Below are 16,065 nucleotides of genomic sequence, written 5' to 3'. Positions count from 1 at the left end.
CTCTTGACTCCAGCTGATGGGAGCTCCAGGGTCCTGTTCCAGTTCATAAGTGAGTAACAGTCCCTCAGCAGGAAGTCTGGCATTGTTCTCTCTGCTTTCCTTCCTGCCGTCATTCCCCCAAGAGGAAGGTCTGGATTTTTCCAAACTTTCTGCCTTTCTAGTTGCATATCAGTGATAATGAGCAAAGGGACTTGACCCATCCATTATTGTTTCCTGTATATATCTACATCTTCAAGACAAAAGCCAGATCACATTGTACTGAGCACTGCACAAACATTAAGCAGGGGCTACATTTTCACCTGGGATCTTAGGAATCCTCTGCCATGCTCTCTGCTCTTTCCCTGTCAGCTGAGCAGCAGAAGGGAGCTAAAGATCTGTTCTAAGATGTGGACGTGGGGAGTAATCCTTCTCTTTCAATCCATGTGAGGGCATATGGGTTGTGAAGAAATGGAGGGAGAGTGAGTCAGGAGACACAAAGGGAGGGGGCGATGCTATTAGGTTTGGTTTGGGTTTTTTTGTTTTTCTTATTTCGAAATGTTGATTCATGGTGACTAGGTTTCAGAAACATGTATTTTGTTGGCCTCAAGTGTAATTAGATGTTAAGAAAATTTTTTCACAAAAAGGTTGCAAAGCATTGGAACAGAGTGCCCAAAGAGTTGGTGGAGTTGGCATTCCTGCAAGTGTTAAAAAGCATGTGGATATGGTACTTAAGAACATGGTTGAATGGTGAACATGGTGGTTGTGCTAGGTTAACAGTTGCATTTGATGACCTTAAAGGTTTTTTGCAACCTTAGCAATTCTGTGATTCTATGATTTTGGTTAAAAAGCAAGGTCTTCACTTTGAAGTGTTCTCTTAACAGCTAGTTGGTTGCATTATGCAGCCATTGCACAACCTACCACTATGATAAAAGTGACTTGAAAGATGAGGGAATGCCATTAATCTGATACTAATCAAAGCCCAAGCAAGTCCTTCACAAACTCAATATGGAGTTTTCTATTTATTACAGAGAATTTGTATTTTATTAGTGTGCAAGAACAGGACTTAACTTGCCTTAGTTTTCTATCAGCTGAAATAACTGCTTAATCCTGTTTGTCCTTTTAGTGACCTTACCCCTCAAGTCTGTTTCAAAACTAAGGAGAGGAGGGTTGAAATTCCAATCCCAGAGAGCTCCATCACAGTGACAATCAAAAGCTCTGGAACTGCTTTTGCTGCCAGAGAATTTGTAATTCACCAGAAAGACATCTGTAAGTATCAGGTCATATGTGTGTACCTAAGGCCTTTATACTATGTTTAACAACTTTTCAGATGCTTGCAGGTTTCTTTGGCAGCGTTCCTGTATGTAGAATGTTGATATACTGACTCTATGAAAAGCTTCCATATATTTTTATAGATTGTGTTCTCTAACCCTTCAAAAGAAAAAATACTCCTCTTACCCATAGTTCATAGCATAAAAAAAATCAAGGGCAGAATGTGACAGGAAAACAAAATACAAGAATGTTGCATCCCTCACTCTTTTCCCTTTTTAGTCCTAGTTATAAATTAAGAAGCATTTGTAAACAAATTCCTAAACTACCTACATAAGTAAATGAGACTTTTTCCTGCTTCCTTCCAGGCAAAGAAGGAAGTTGTAAACAGAAGATGACAATGATGCAATCTGCCATGCTTGGTCTAGTTTTTACCTTTGGTTTGCCTGCTTACTCCTTCAGTGTAGTCAAATTCTGATGTCAGTAACACTTCTTATCCATGGTTCTGTTTTCAGTCAAGAGCAGCTCAAGAACTTATACAAAATGCAATTCAAAAATATTTGTGATAAGTCTCTCAGTTCATCACAGGTTATTGTGGGCAATGTATTGATTGTGCTGAACACTTTGCAGGCTCTCGGATCCTTGGTCAGGACTAAAGCTGGATGTATCACATATATTTTTAAAATGTTTTAGCTTGCACTATGCCAGATAAACTGCTATAACCCTTGTATTACCAAGATTCTTCCCTGTTTCTCAACCTCTTGCTTCACCACAACACATTTTTAGAAGAGATGCTTCTGTTTATTCTCCCTGTCCTGTCCCTGTCAGGATCTCATGTCCTTAATGCTTCTTGTAGCTTAAAATCACTTTCCCTGTGATCTTCAGAACCTCATTGGAGCTTCTTCTATCCTGTGCTTCTGGTCTCCTTCCTTGTCACTCTCACTTTTTGTTGCAAGTTCCCACTTCCCTACTGGTCTGCAAAACATACATCTTCTTTTGAGGATTTTTTCCCCACCATTCTCCCTAGAAGTGTTCTCATGCACACTTCAAACACTGCCACCATATTTCCTTTATCACTATGGTATTGAAGGAAAGTTGAGAAAGATGGGATATCATCCCTGCTATTCATTGCAAAGAGTCATATTCACAATCAGTTACTTCCCCATCTACATGCTGAGGTATTAAAAGAAAATGCTACCTGATGATTCATCAGCACCTATGCTTTCCTGAGAACTCTCATGCTCAAGTAGCCACAGAGCCTTGTTCTAATTACAGAGGTTGAGTTACATGTTTATGGCTACTAGCCAGTTCAGAGCACAGGGATGTGGCTGTTAAACACCTGTAGGGCTGGTGCTGCTGACTAATGACCTGAAAATGACTTTTTCTTCTCCCCTGCCTCTGTTTCAAGCCTTTGTTCCTGTCACTCCACACATTCTTAGTTTAATGCCTGACTTTCCAACTTCCACATTGAATCTGAAGTGGAGTGATAATGGATCAGTCTTCCCATATGGACTGGATGCCCTTTGGCAGATTCAGATACTCCGAAAAGAAGCTATGGAAGTAGTCACACAAGTAAGTCCCTTTCTTCTCTTATGAAAAATATATGTACAGTTTTTGCCTTTTGTAATGTTCTGAGATGTCACTTGAACAAAACTGGGAATGATGAAGATAGTAGAGGTTTGCAGGACCTGAGTGTAATTATGCTTCTGGCAGGTAACTTCTTGTTAAATTTCACAGTTATGGGAAACCTGGCTACTGTACTGTTGGTACTTAGTCACAGCAATTTTTTTTTTCTGGTACAGGGACTTTGGAATTAGAACTTACTTATGAATTTGGCAGATACTTTACATCACTGTCTCTGTATCTCCAACAGTGTCTCCAGTCTTGGTCATCTCTGAATGCTCAGCTTGCTATTTTCTTTTTTTGTAACCAGAGTTCTTCCAGGCCAGTTTGTAGCTCTGTGCTATCAATTTTAATAGTGGACAAAAGATGAAATGTACAGCCTGGGACTAATATTAGAAGAGTTTTGTTTTGGAGAAGGTGAAACATTTAGCTGCCTATGAGATTCCCGGGGTGCAGTATACCTCTTTAAATGCTTGGGAATCCTCTTGGTCTCCCTCAAATGTCTGCCCTCTGGTATTTCTGGCTGACAGTCTGCCTAGCAGTTAGGCTGTTTAGCCACTAAGACTTTTGTCCAGGTAAAGTCATAAAAGTTAGGTAGAACACTCCAATAATCAAGGAGGATTTTATGATTTGCTTCACCTAATGCCATTCTATTGACACTTTGGAGATTATATGTCATTATTAACAGGCGTTCATAAGCTCTGTCTTGGTTGATTTCTTGGTGCAAAACCTTTGCAGGTTACTTACTACTCAAAACTGACTCATGAAGATGCCATTCTTTCTTGGAGCTGGACATCAGATGTGCCTTTGGAGTGCACATCACACTATGTGAAGATTCGCTGTTACATTAATGCAACACAGTTTGTTGGCCCCAAGGATTGGAGTGCCTGGAGCCCGGCAAAAGTGATCCCTGGTATGTTTGTTCCCTTGCAACCACATGGACTTTTATTTCTTTATAAGAATTAAGCCAAGGTCAGAGGAAGAGCATTAGGTGGTTAGCATTAGGAGGAGCATGGGCTGCTGCCTTTGAGACTGTTATGATTAGGGAAATAGTGTAATCGCTAGTTAATGAAACCTAGCAAATATTTATTTGTATGCATTGGAGTGCTCCTCAGTCACATTTTAGCTGATCATCACTGTGTTTACAGCAAATTGTTCATGTGAGGTTTCTTGTTTGTTTTCTTCCTTCTCTGCTAGGAAAAGATACCGAGCCTGGTGGAAGTGGAGTGTTTCCTCTGGACCGTGTGGTGGCAGTAGGTTCAGATTTGGTGTTTTGTTGTGTCCATGAAGAAGATGAGCACATAAAAAATATGACTTACGGATCAAAATCCTATACAATGACGCAACTGAGCCGTCGAAGCCATGCCATCAGAGTGCTAAATGCCAGTGTTTCAAATGCCAGCGGAACAAATGTAGTGTGCAGACTCGAACATGGGTTTGAAGGAAGTGTCGTGTTTGTAGGATGTATGTATCATGATTACTAACCTTAGGAAAATCAAAATCATTTTGAGACTCTTAAGGCTCTGCTAGGAAAAAAATACTATTGTGGGTTTTCCCTCCTGGGGAAAAAAGTTTTGAAGTTTGGTTTTGAAGTTGAACTGGGGATTGTACTTGTTTGATTTCACTGTGGAAAGGCTTGCTCATGGGGGAGATGCCAAGTCTAAAAGGATGAGAAGGTACCCATGTAAGCCCTCTTTAGAACCTGCCCCAGTGCTTCTCTCATTGTTCTAAGGTACTTTTTCATGATCTGGAATGCCAAGTACTTTATTGCCATATGAATATTCAACCCCTGTCTCCAGCAGTATATATCAATTTAGGTTTACATCTGTTCTAGTATAGTCCATGACTAGGTGAGAGTGAGAGCAAGAACTGTAAGTGCTAGCTAGCATTCATTTACCAATCAGTCAATTGAAGACAACAGTTAAACTTGCAGCAACAACAGATGCTCATCCAGGGCAGAAGCTCCTTGGGAGCTAATTGCAGCAAAGGATACTAAGCAGTAATTCCTGAGCATTCTTCTAAACCATCCTTTTAGTGTTTTCTTTAAAGATACTGGCTCACTCTGTATCTTCTCTGTGTAGTCATGCAAGGCTCAGACATATGTTCAGAAACAGATACCTATTAAAAAAATGACTTCACGTACCCCATTCTTCTTCCCCCATAATTGGTCACTTTAAAGCTTTTTATGTTTTTTCCTCACAAGGAATTTGAGAGTTGTCATCTTCCAATAGCTGCTCATTAGAATCGCATTCCCTATTACAAATGCCTGACTTTGAGCTTAAGGTCCTTGGTGTTGAGGAAAAGGACAGGAGAAACTGGAATAATTTTGAAAATGTGTTCCAATCTCCAGCCTGTGCATCCTGTCATTGATCTTGATCTGTTAAGGGTTCACTAGGAAATGTAAAACATAATTCAGCCTTTTATTACTTCTCAGTGATATACCATTTTTACATTGTTTGTGAGAATTTGCTTTTGTGGGAAAATCTTGCAGGTAAAGAGATAAAGAATGAAAGCTGTGACAATCCCATAGGATTTTACTTCAGTTTTTTTTTTAACAGATGGGATGCCAAGTCTGTTTCTTATCAGTGTTTCTTTTTGTAGTACCTGCTTAGTGGGGAGAGGTCTTGTTCTGGTCCTCTTGCTGATGAGGGGAAGAAAAGGTGAAGGAAGTAAATATGCATACACAACACTTTGGTTAAGCCTAGGTCTAGCAAAACAGGCGTTCTTTTCTGGCTCACTGCTCATAATCTGAAATAAGTCTGCCGCTGTTGTTAATTAACACTGTGTGTTAACTCCCCTTCTCTAGGGCAGAGAGAAGGGGATATATCTCTATGTGGATATTGTTGCTCTACCTTTGGCATATGCTTTTCCAGTTTCATACACCTCAAGTGCACAAGACCTGAAATAAGTGCTCTGCCTAGTCTCATGTTTGCATGGTCTGTTGGGAGCACTCCCCATCTTTTCCAGCAAGGCACTCAACACTGCTCTAGTATGTACACAAAAAAAAGACTTAAAAGGAAAAGATGGACACTTCCAAAGCCATGGTGAAGAGGATGAGCCATTCAGGGCTTGCTTTGATTTTCAAATTCAGTTTGGAATTCATGCTAAAGGGACTATTTTCTTGACACGACTTGTTTGGAGAATTCAAAGCAGTGGTGGGGCTGGCATGTTAGAAAATATGACGCACAGCCGGCAGCATTCCTGCATTGCTCAGCAGCTGAACTGATGCTCAGAATTTCAGAAAACTCTTGGCAGAGTTTCAGTGAAACACTTCCAGGTCAGAGCCTGGAGCTTGTGAACATGTTTGCATGAGATTTGCCAGATTACCCACCCACTTAGAATTCTAGAGTCAAGTGTTAGTCAGATGGGGCTGATAATTATCCATCTATTTTATTGTAATTTTTTAAAAGCATATTACTTCTGTGGTTGGGGTGTATCTATTGCCATGTATTTTTGAAGCACTCAATCTAGACCCAGCAAAACAAAAGAGCAATGCTTTCAGGAAGCCGGTAACCCAAATGTCATACTAGTATGGCAAAACATCAGCTAACTGTTTTGGTTTCCTTTCCTGCTGCAGATGCTCCTGATATTCCCCAAAACCTCAGCTGTGAAACACCCAACTTTCTGATAATAAAATGCACCTGGAAACCAGGCAGGCCCAGTGGACTATATGGAGAACGAAGAACAAAGTACAATTTATTTGAAAGGTAAAATAATCAGCACTACAAGAAGTAAAAGGATACAACTGGAATATCTCCATTGCTGCCTGGGACTTACTGCACCATACCTATTTAGAGCCTAAAATACTTTCCAAGAGTTTCAGCAAGCTGTACCTAAACTAGATTTGGAAAACCTTGGTCTAGCTCTGCAAAATTCTAGTGGGAATTAAGAATAACTTTCCCTAAGGTTTATACCATTATGAACCCACAATCAGATAAAGGGCTTGCTGTATCAGGCTGCTGCCAACATGTAGTCAAAACCAGTATGAAAATACAAGGGGATAGTAGGAGGCAATCACTAATTTTTAATTTATTTTGTATGAAACCTGGTTCAGATAATTTCAGACATTTACTGAGCTTCTGGTAAGCAGGATGGCAGAAGTTCACTGAGAAATAATTATAAGACAGGTCGTGGGGCATTTCCCAAATGCCACTAGGGAAAATAGTAGTTAGCCTCCATCTGTTCTCCTGCTGTTAAGAATTAGAGCCAGCAGAGTAAATGTTAAAACATTGAAAAGGACAAATAACACTGGTTTCACCCACAGGAAGGAATCAACCAGTGTCCCACTACATAGTCTTTAAGGCCAGGCCATGTAAAGCCTTAAAAAAGAAGAAATGTTGGAATAGCACTTGGAAAGTGCAACCACTTCCTTGGTGGTTGTGATTAGAAGTTAGTGAGGAGTTAAATAAATTCCCATGGTGAGAGGAGGCTCTTGTGTCATTCCAAAGGAGCAGTCAGGGAAAGAAGCCAGGAGAGGCCTGAGTCACACAAAATGATGAGAAATGGAGTCTCATGGTGGCTTAGAAGCACGCTGGAGGCAATGAGGTTTGAGTTACAGTCACAGATGTCGTCTAGAGTGCCAGTGCTAAAAAAGCCACTGGGCAGGGTGCAAAGAGGTGGACAAAACAGGGCAGATATTCACAGGAAAGGAGCCTCAGTCACTGACTGCCCATATTCATCTTATAAGTAATAACGTTGTCCAGTCTTGTTTTGCTCAGCCCAAATTTGTGAGATTAATATGATGCATTTCAGGATAAATACTCTCATCCTTATCGTCACCCCATGCTGAACTATAGAGCATAGTGTGGAGGAAGCTCAGAGCTCAGCTAGAACACAGTAAAAATGCCTGAATGAAGAAGATGTTAGTTAAACTTGTGCTACTGAATGAGAGGCTTACACAGATTATAATTAAAACAGATATATGTACATATGTACTGATACACAATTTAGATTTTATCTCTGAAGATGCACCACTGTTCATGTCTGTTAACAGACTGCCTCTCCTGCTTTTTATTAAAAGACTGCTGGGAGTAGTGGTTGTATACTAGGTAACAAACCTGACTTCATATTTAACAGGGCTTATAGAAAGACAATGTGTATCTCACTAGTTCACAAAGCAATTAAGAAAATTTTTTAAATGCAAATGTATGCTGATCTGAATAAAGATACATTCAATCAGAATCTTAGCTGTGACTTGTAAGGTGGTTTTACAGGACCTACCTGTTTTCCAGGCTTTTGAGAAGTGAGAATGGAAATGTTATGCTAGTGTAAGAGGAGAGTTTCACGTGAGAACAGGGCAAGTCATGACTGATGCCACTTTAACCTGCGTTGTGGGGTTAGATATGCCTCTGCAATCAAATCATTCTGTAAGCCATGTGAACTGAACCCATTGTTCTGTACCATGTTTTCAGTCTAGACTTGTGATTGTTGCTAGGAATTAACTTACTCAAAAACTAAGGTTTTCCCTCCTCTCTTTACTTTGTAGAACATCTGGTAAAAATGTTTCATGCGAAGTCAATGAAGTTAACAGAGACCATGTTTGTGGCTTTCCAGTACTGCCTGATCAGAAAACCTATGATTTCATATTAGGTGTCTCCAATCCTATTGGGCAAGCACAGTCATCTCTTTTGGTCAATATAACTCAAAGAGGTAAGACTTATGACTTACAAAAGGAAAAGTATGTTTCCTACATGCTATTCATTAGTTTTGGGTTTGAAGAACCCTGACATAGTATACTTTTCATTATTGTCCTTAATTGTCACTAGATTATTACCATATTCAATAATTTGAACTTGAAAACAACTCAGAGTTTGTCATGAGGCAAAGATGAGCTGTACAGAGAGATCCAACAGCAGTGCTGCTGTGTTGGACAGACTGCTGCGTGATAAATTCTAATATGTGATCTAATAATTAGACAGCTGGTGTTTATCATGGAATCCCAGAGTGGCTGGGGTTGGAAGGGACCTTAAGAATCATTTAGTTCCAGCACAGCACACACACTCCCATGTCCATGGCCCCACGTCCTGCCATGGGCAGGGATGCCACTCACTGGATCAGGTTGCTCAGGGCCCTCTCCAGCCTTGCCTTGAGCACTTCCAGGGATGAAGCATCCACAGCTTCTCTGTGCTCAAAAACAGCAAGTTGATGTTTTGTTTCACATTCCATTACCCATCAACAATTAAAATTTAGGTGCAAGTTTACGAACCTGTATGTAAATTATTTCTGTATTTCAGTGTCCGGTAATAGGACACAAAATATTACACAGTTTTACAGCAGCAGGATTTGGAGCATAAAAAAAAATAACATGGAAAGAGAGAAGGTAATATCAGGACTATTGTGTTCTATTGGTGAGAGCCATGATCATCTGTCAGGGTTTGGAGAAAGAAGTAACTTCTCTCATTTAGACCTTTAGTTTAAAAAAGGAAAGGAAGATGACCATCTCTGTAGCACTGCCTTCACCACCCTTTTCTCCTCCACAGTCCCAGCTGAGATTTCAGGGATTCCTATTGATTACAGTATTCTGCTGCTCCCCAAAAAACTGAATTAAATATGAGGATAGTACATTTTTCATTGTCCAGGTCCCAGTTCAACTAGCCTGAGATTAGAATTGTCAGAGTAAATGGACAGAGTTGAAAAAAGCATCATTTTTTTCTGTTAATCATTAACTGGGCTGTTTCAAACCCAGGTGATATGTTGCTGTTTCCTATTTGTTTCTTTTTCTTTCTTTCCTGCACTGTCCAGTTAATTCCCAAAGCACAGATATTTGGACCAAATCGAATAGTAGATACTTTTTCTTACTCTGATAGCTGTGAATGTTAGTGCTGAATATTACTGAAAGATTCTATGAAGGGAATTTTGGGGTGGGGTCATTTAGGAATCCTCCTTTTTCCTGGTCAGCAGATTTTAAGTACTGATTGAAAAAGTTCACAGAAGTTGAGCAGAGTTCAGTTAATGTCATCTGTCACCTGTGATCATCTGAAATAGCTGGTGGTTCACTCTTTTGATAAAATCAGTTAGGAGGAAAAATGTTTTTCTGTATCTCAACTCCTTATCATGTGTGCAGTACACTCAGTCTTAAGTAAATCTGTTTCCATATTTGATAGCTGAGAAGATATCAGGAATGAGAGTACTTGCAGGTGCTTTCCCAGCACCAGTTTTCCCAGTTGCTGATTGAAACACTTATCCTTCTGATTCTCTCTGATCTTCTAAAATAAGATTTTTCTGAACTATAGTAGTTGGGGTTTTTTCTTGTAACTGAAGGTTTTTCTCTTTATTTTTTAAGTTCATCCGAAAGCCCCAGAAAAGTTAACTATTACTGGGAACAACTCTACAAGCATCCAACTGCGTTGGTTTATAAATGGCAGCTTTGCTGAGACCAGGCTTCTGTGTCAAATTGAAATAAGCAGTAGTCACTCTGAGAGAAAACTGGTAAGCATTGCCTTGAAAAGATAATTTTTTTGAACAAATGCTAAACTTTTTCACTGAGCTAATCACATTTCAAATTTATTTCTCACTAAGAGCTTCATTCTGATGGTCTTATTAAGTCATTAACATAGTAATGACTAGAAGTCATTTACTAAAGTAAGAAAAATTCCTGGTCCTCTCTGTTATTGCCTGTTTTGGTTGCTTGGGGCTTTTTTTTGTTTTGAACACTAGAGAAAAGCCAAATTATGCACCATGTTATTTGGTACTTGAAAGGGGTGCATAGTGCTTTACGCTGATCTTTTAGGTAACAGTCCATGGGCTTTGTCCTTCCTGGTGCAAGCTGTATTAACACACTCTTGTTCCAGGATGCGTTACTGCCCTGAAGACTGACCCACACTGGCTGTTTCAGGTCTTGAAGGCTGCAGCTGTATTTTTTCCCCTCAGAGAACAATTTGTTTGTTTGCTGCCAGCAGTTGACATGCATGTGGCCACAATAGGCAGCTGCTGAACCTGCTCTTATGTCAGTGATGCAGAGGCAGGGCAGGGAAAGATTGTCCCATGGGATGTGTGAGTAGGTAAACCCCAGTTTACGTGGAGTAACTTCTGCAGCATGAAGTTAGTGTGGGGTTACCTGTCTCACTGGAGAAGCGTAATGAGAAGTGCATTTTCAGCTGGCCTGGGATTTACCCCCAGTTTCTTTGTGTGTACTTACCTCTGACCATTTCAAGTAGGCACATAGTGAATTCTCAGGTAGGTCTTGGTGCACAGAGCCTGAATTTTTAATTTGAGCACATTAACCTCAGAGGCTTCTTTTTGCAATGCTAGTTTGATTTTTAGCAGTATTCTGTCATCCTCTGCACTTAGTTGCCAGCTGGGCACAGCTGTTGAGCATATCCTTGAATATCATAAATCAAGGCACTGAAATGATGCAGCTAAGACTGAAGATAATCATTATGTACATGCCTCCAAAATAAGAGAGTGCACACTCTTATAAAAAAGATTATTTTTTAAATACTTTCAGAGCACTTAATAAGTGCAGAAGCCTTTAGCTTTTATATTTTGTCTCTAATAACATGGGTTAAGTAATACCAGAGATTAGGTACTACAAAAGAAACTCAGATATTTTTGTAATATGCAGCTCAAAATCTGGGGCCTGGACTCATTTGTGAATTCTGCTACTGTATCAATCATCTGGGATAGTGGAAAAGGGTCAGGACTTACACTTCCACGGCAGTTTGATTCCCTTCACCTGTATCAGAGCCCTCACCCACGAATATTTTGTATGCAGCAAACAGCTTGGCAAAAGCTTTTATAGCTTTGTTATATGGTTGCTGCTTGCTTAATAAAAAAACTCCAGGAGATCCCTGTCACAAAAGTAGCTGTGAAATTGCTATGGGCTTTTACATGGCGTTTTGAGGATGTTTTCAGAAGCATTTCCATCTGCATGAGAGATTGTTGGCTTTTCTAGTATTTTTCAAGTTGTTATTTGGATTTTCTATTATTTTTCAAGTTGTCATTTGGCTTTAGAAATGCAAAATTAGTTGCATCTTAAAGTCACTTGGAGTCCAGTTTTTGGCAGCTGCAATGCACATGTGTTATAATTAGAATCAGTAAAAAATATTCCTGGGCTTAGGATTTCTTTAATTGTGAAATTGAAATGGCTCTCTAGACTCACACTACTTTAAGAATAATAGGAGAGACTAGTCCTGTCATAAGAACTGTGAACTGAGATTGCCCGGGTAGGACCTGGATAATGTCTTCTGAAGGAAAAATGAAGGCAGCAGACTGCATGATGAACATCCTGCTCAAGCAGACTGTCTTTAGTGAACTTCTGTGCATGTCTGACAGGAAAAAGGCCTTTGTCCCCACAAGATGTGCGTGTGTTCAGTGGGAGTGTGGGTTCTGAACACCAGAATTCTGGCCTGCCCCGTGTGAGCAGTTTTGATGCAAATGGGAGAGAGGGGGACTGAACGGGATAGATGGGTAACAACCACCTGCTGCTGTGTGCAGAGGTGAAGAATGGTCCATGTTGCTGCTCCTTTTTGCACATTACTGTATGCTTCAATTACTGTATGGGACTTTGTTTTGGTGGATCTCTGAAGTTTTTGTTCACAGTGACTGCATTTTATTCCCACTATTTTCTTCATAGGGCTTGACTGCAGCTGTACTGTCAGTATTTTTGGGGGACAAAAACCCTCGCCTTTTTTAGGTGTTGACTAGCTGTGTAATTTAGGAGAAAAAAAATACAGGTATCATGTCAATTTCTGTAAATTTTGAACAGCACAATGTCTCCGTGCCTGGGCGGAAATCTTCAACTTACACAGCTCAGCTGAATGCATTGCGCCCTGACACCAAATACCAGCTCCGGGTGCGCTGCTCGGCCGCTGACCACTTCTGGAGGTGGAGTGACTGGAGCAGGGCGGTGGAGCAGACCACATCAGAAGCCCGTAAGTTCCTCTCACTCTTGATGGTAAAATGTTGAACTTGGGAAGATGCGTATTTTAAAATTGGTCATCTAAAAAAACCTAGCTTTTCAATAGATGGTAAATTGTCTGCTGTGCTACTGGGGAAAAGTACTACCACTCTTATTTTTTTATTTAGCTCCTACAAGAGGACCGGATATCTGGAGAGAGAGAAGTCCTTCTGGTGAAAGTGTAATAGTCTTCTGGAAGGTAGATAGCTTTTTGTAAAGTTACATTGCGTAATATTTTATGTGTTCTATTTACTTTTGTGCATTTATAAATATATATAGACGTTTATAAATTAGTAAAGTTTATAGTCAATAAACCAGATTTTCTTAACTTTTTGTAGAACCATCTATTGAGACAAATATTATTCCCCACATAAGAATGTTATTAAAGTTTTAGAATTAAAATATTGCTTTGAGAAGCATTTCGCATGAAGAATTAAATGTTTAATGCATCTGAGTTGAAAATTAAATCTTAGGAATTTACATGTTAATTCTCAAATTACATATGAGTTACTTTTTTGCCCTATAATCTTACACAGTCATCAGACTAGATCAGGAACAGTAAATTCATATTATCCTATGTCATCTTCTGTATATTGCATTTTGGTTTTAATGCACTCTTTGTCTGTTCATAGCCCTTATCCCTTTCTGAAACCAATGGAAAAATAGTGTCTCATGAAGTGTCCTGCCACCTGCTAGAGAGACTACTGGAGCATAAAGTAGTCTCTGAACCCTCAAACAGTACTGAGATAAAACTTGGAAAAAGTGACTGTGTAATTAGTGTTGTAGCCAGAAACCATGCGGGCTCATCTCCCCCTTCAAGGATAACAAGCGTGGAACTTCCAAGTGGTGAGTGCTCCCAGCTGAGAATTAAACACCTTCAAAGCTTGGGGAATATCTAGGAGAGTTTGTTTATTGAAAAATAATGCTTTGTTTGTTTGCATTTATTTCCCCACACAAATCTGCTGGGTGGGGGGACAAATGCTTTGCTTTTGGAGTAGTGTCTCACCAATTAATTGTGCTCTTTACATAAAATAAAGATGATAAGGTGCAGTCTTTACAGCTATTTGCGCTTTTCAAAAGCATTGGTGTGGATCCCTGATATTTAGGGAGCTCAGTGTATTCCTGTGTAGTTCTTGTTGAGACACTGAGAGGTGTTACATGCTAAAGAGATTCAGAAGTTTTGGAGGTGCTGTGTGACTTTTTAAGGCGAGAATTGTCAGTTCAATGCCTGAGAGCTCTGTAGGAGAATATTAATTGGGCTGATTGGTAAAGTGTTGGCATCCTTGTGCTAGGAAAGCCAGTATTTGAAAAGGAGGTAGGGCTTTAGCTTCCCAATTAAAACACTGCTGCTCTTGCTGAGGGCTTTGTAAACAGAAATAGCTGAGCCTGATAATGGTTTTCTGCTCTTAACACTGAGCTTGCAGAGTAGATAATATTGCAGAGCAGTTATTGCGAGCCCACGCTTCCCTGCACACCAGACCTTTAGCTCCATATCTGGCTGATGCTCGGCAGGGAGAGGAGATTCACTCAGCAAGGCCCTGTCTCCACTTGTTTGCCAGGAGCATTCATGGGTCTGCTTCTCCTTGCCCACCTGGGAAACAGGTGTCACAGTTGGTTCTCTGGCAACTCAGGTTCTGTTAAGACTTGGCCATCTCTTACAGGAGGAAATGTGTTCTGGCTGATTCACAGTGAGATACAAAACAAGTTTGTTTCTGTGTAAAGCAAAACCATGTGAAATACAATGTTCCTTGTGCTCCTCCAAAACAAAGAAACAGAGTAGGTCAGGTTGGAAGGGCCCACACTCCAACCTCCTCACCCAAGCAGGGCCATCTCAGAGCACAGGGCGCGGGATTGTGTCCGTATGGTGCTTGGGTATCTCCAATAAGGCAGACTCCACAACCTCTCTGGGCAATCTGTTTCAGTGCCTGGTCACTGCGCAGGAAAGTTCTTCCTCATGTTTGTGATCCTGTGCATCAGTTTCTGTCGTATTGCTTATTGCACTACCAATCAGAGCCTGGTTCCTCCTTTGTCCCCTCCCTGCATGCTTTGACAGACGCTGATGAGGTCCCCTCCCGGCTCTTGTTGAGGCTGAACAGGCTCAGCTCCCTCAGCCTGCCCTGGTAAGAGAGATGCTCCACTCCCTTAAGCATCTTTGTTGGACTGGACTGGACCCATGCCAGGAATTCCATGTCTCTAATTGTCCTGAGGAGCCCAGAACTGAGCACAGCACTGATGCTAATACCTGGTAGTATATTCTTAGTCTGCCCATTGGAAGGAAAAGTAACTGTATGGGACAGTTGATTTTAAATGCTTTTATAGCTCTCCTTCAGCAGAGAAAGAGTCAGGATCTGGAAGTCAAAGAGGTCTATAATAGGTTTGTGGTGTGGTAGAGCTGATGGCAGCTAGAGCTTTGCATTCATTTATAGCTTTCTCTTAGATGTCTGAGGCTCCCTTTGGTGCTACCCAACTTGTACTCATTAAAGATTTGCTCCCGAGTTGGTATAGGAATTGAGTCACTGACTGGAGCCATACAAGATGACTCATTCAAAGAACTGGATGACATTTTTGCCCAGACATCTTTTCTGGCTGCTTCCTGTGTGCAGTCTGTAAGTGCTTTTAATGTCAATAAGAGAGCAGAGGGTCTGAAGCTGGAGTTTATGAAAACTGAAAACACAAACAAAGGATACACTGCCATAATTAATTTGTCACTGTCTTTGAACAGTGCTCTGTAGAGAGTTGAGACTGATCCAGGCTCCCCTAACACAGTAGTGTTCTAGTGCTAGTAGTTATTTGTTCTTCTAGTCTAGGTTGCAGCTGTAAATACACCAAAATGAGCAGTACTGCCCATGGTGAATTTCTAGTCATCTAGCTCAGAAAATAAGGTGGAGTGTGGTGTATTTAAATGTTTTTTAGACAGCATGTGATTACTGCCAGTAAAAAACTCTTTTCTGTAAATAGAAAAATTAAAGTCTGCTAATTAGAAATATGATCTTTTCCAGCATTACAGAAATATAGTTTCACTGGATGCATAGTAGTTTTTCTGGGGAAATTATCAAGGCCCTTGTGGAGTTGATTTGCTTTTAATATTCATATGTCTTTTTCTTGCCATGAGCAAGCTACAAAACAATTATACACTTAACTGCGTGCTAAGATTATTTAGAAATAGACAGTCCTTTGACATTTGCAGCACATCTGTGAGAGTAAAGTTTTCATAGCACTAATTCTTGAAAACTGTCCTTGCCCTTCAGCCTTCCCTAGTTTATGGCTTTAATAAAATGAAATAATAGACTCAATGGGGA

At 40.3% G+C, this 16,065-nt stretch overlaps 1 protein-coding gene across 4 annotated transcripts in view; it reads left to right on the top strand.

The window, feature by feature from the left end:
* Positions 1-16,065, top strand: part of LIFR (LIF receptor subunit alpha) — a 53,339-nt gene that overhangs the window by 22,275 nt on the left and 14,999 nt on the right. For all 4 annotated transcript variants that reach the window (XM_014268286.3, XM_014268285.3, XM_026794636.2 and 1 more), the window contains exons 4-13: positions 1,103-1,245; positions 2,654-2,817; positions 3,607-3,781; positions 4,066-4,332; positions 6,446-6,575; positions 8,354-8,517; positions 10,151-10,296; positions 12,575-12,740; positions 12,895-12,965; positions 13,399-13,612. In XM_014268286.3, coding sequence (XP_014123761.1) covers positions 1,103-1,245; positions 2,654-2,817; positions 3,607-3,781; positions 4,066-4,332; positions 6,446-6,575; positions 8,354-8,517; positions 10,151-10,296; positions 12,575-12,740; positions 12,895-12,965; positions 13,399-13,612 — 1,640 coding nt within the window. The remainder of the gene's footprint in view (positions 1-1,102; positions 1,246-2,653; positions 2,818-3,606; positions 3,782-4,065; positions 4,333-6,445; positions 6,576-8,353; positions 8,518-10,150; positions 10,297-12,574; positions 12,741-12,894; positions 12,966-13,398; positions 13,613-16,065) is intronic.

Source organism: Zonotrichia albicollis, chromosome Z, assembly GCF_047830755.1.
Source record: "Zonotrichia albicollis isolate bZonAlb1 chromosome Z, bZonAlb1.hap1, whole genome shotgun sequence".
Lineage (NCBI taxonomy): Eukaryota > Metazoa > Chordata > Aves > Passeriformes > Passerellidae > Zonotrichia > Zonotrichia albicollis.
The sequence above is the reverse complement of the archived record's forward strand: the minus strand, read 5'-3'. Positions and strand labels throughout refer to the sequence as shown.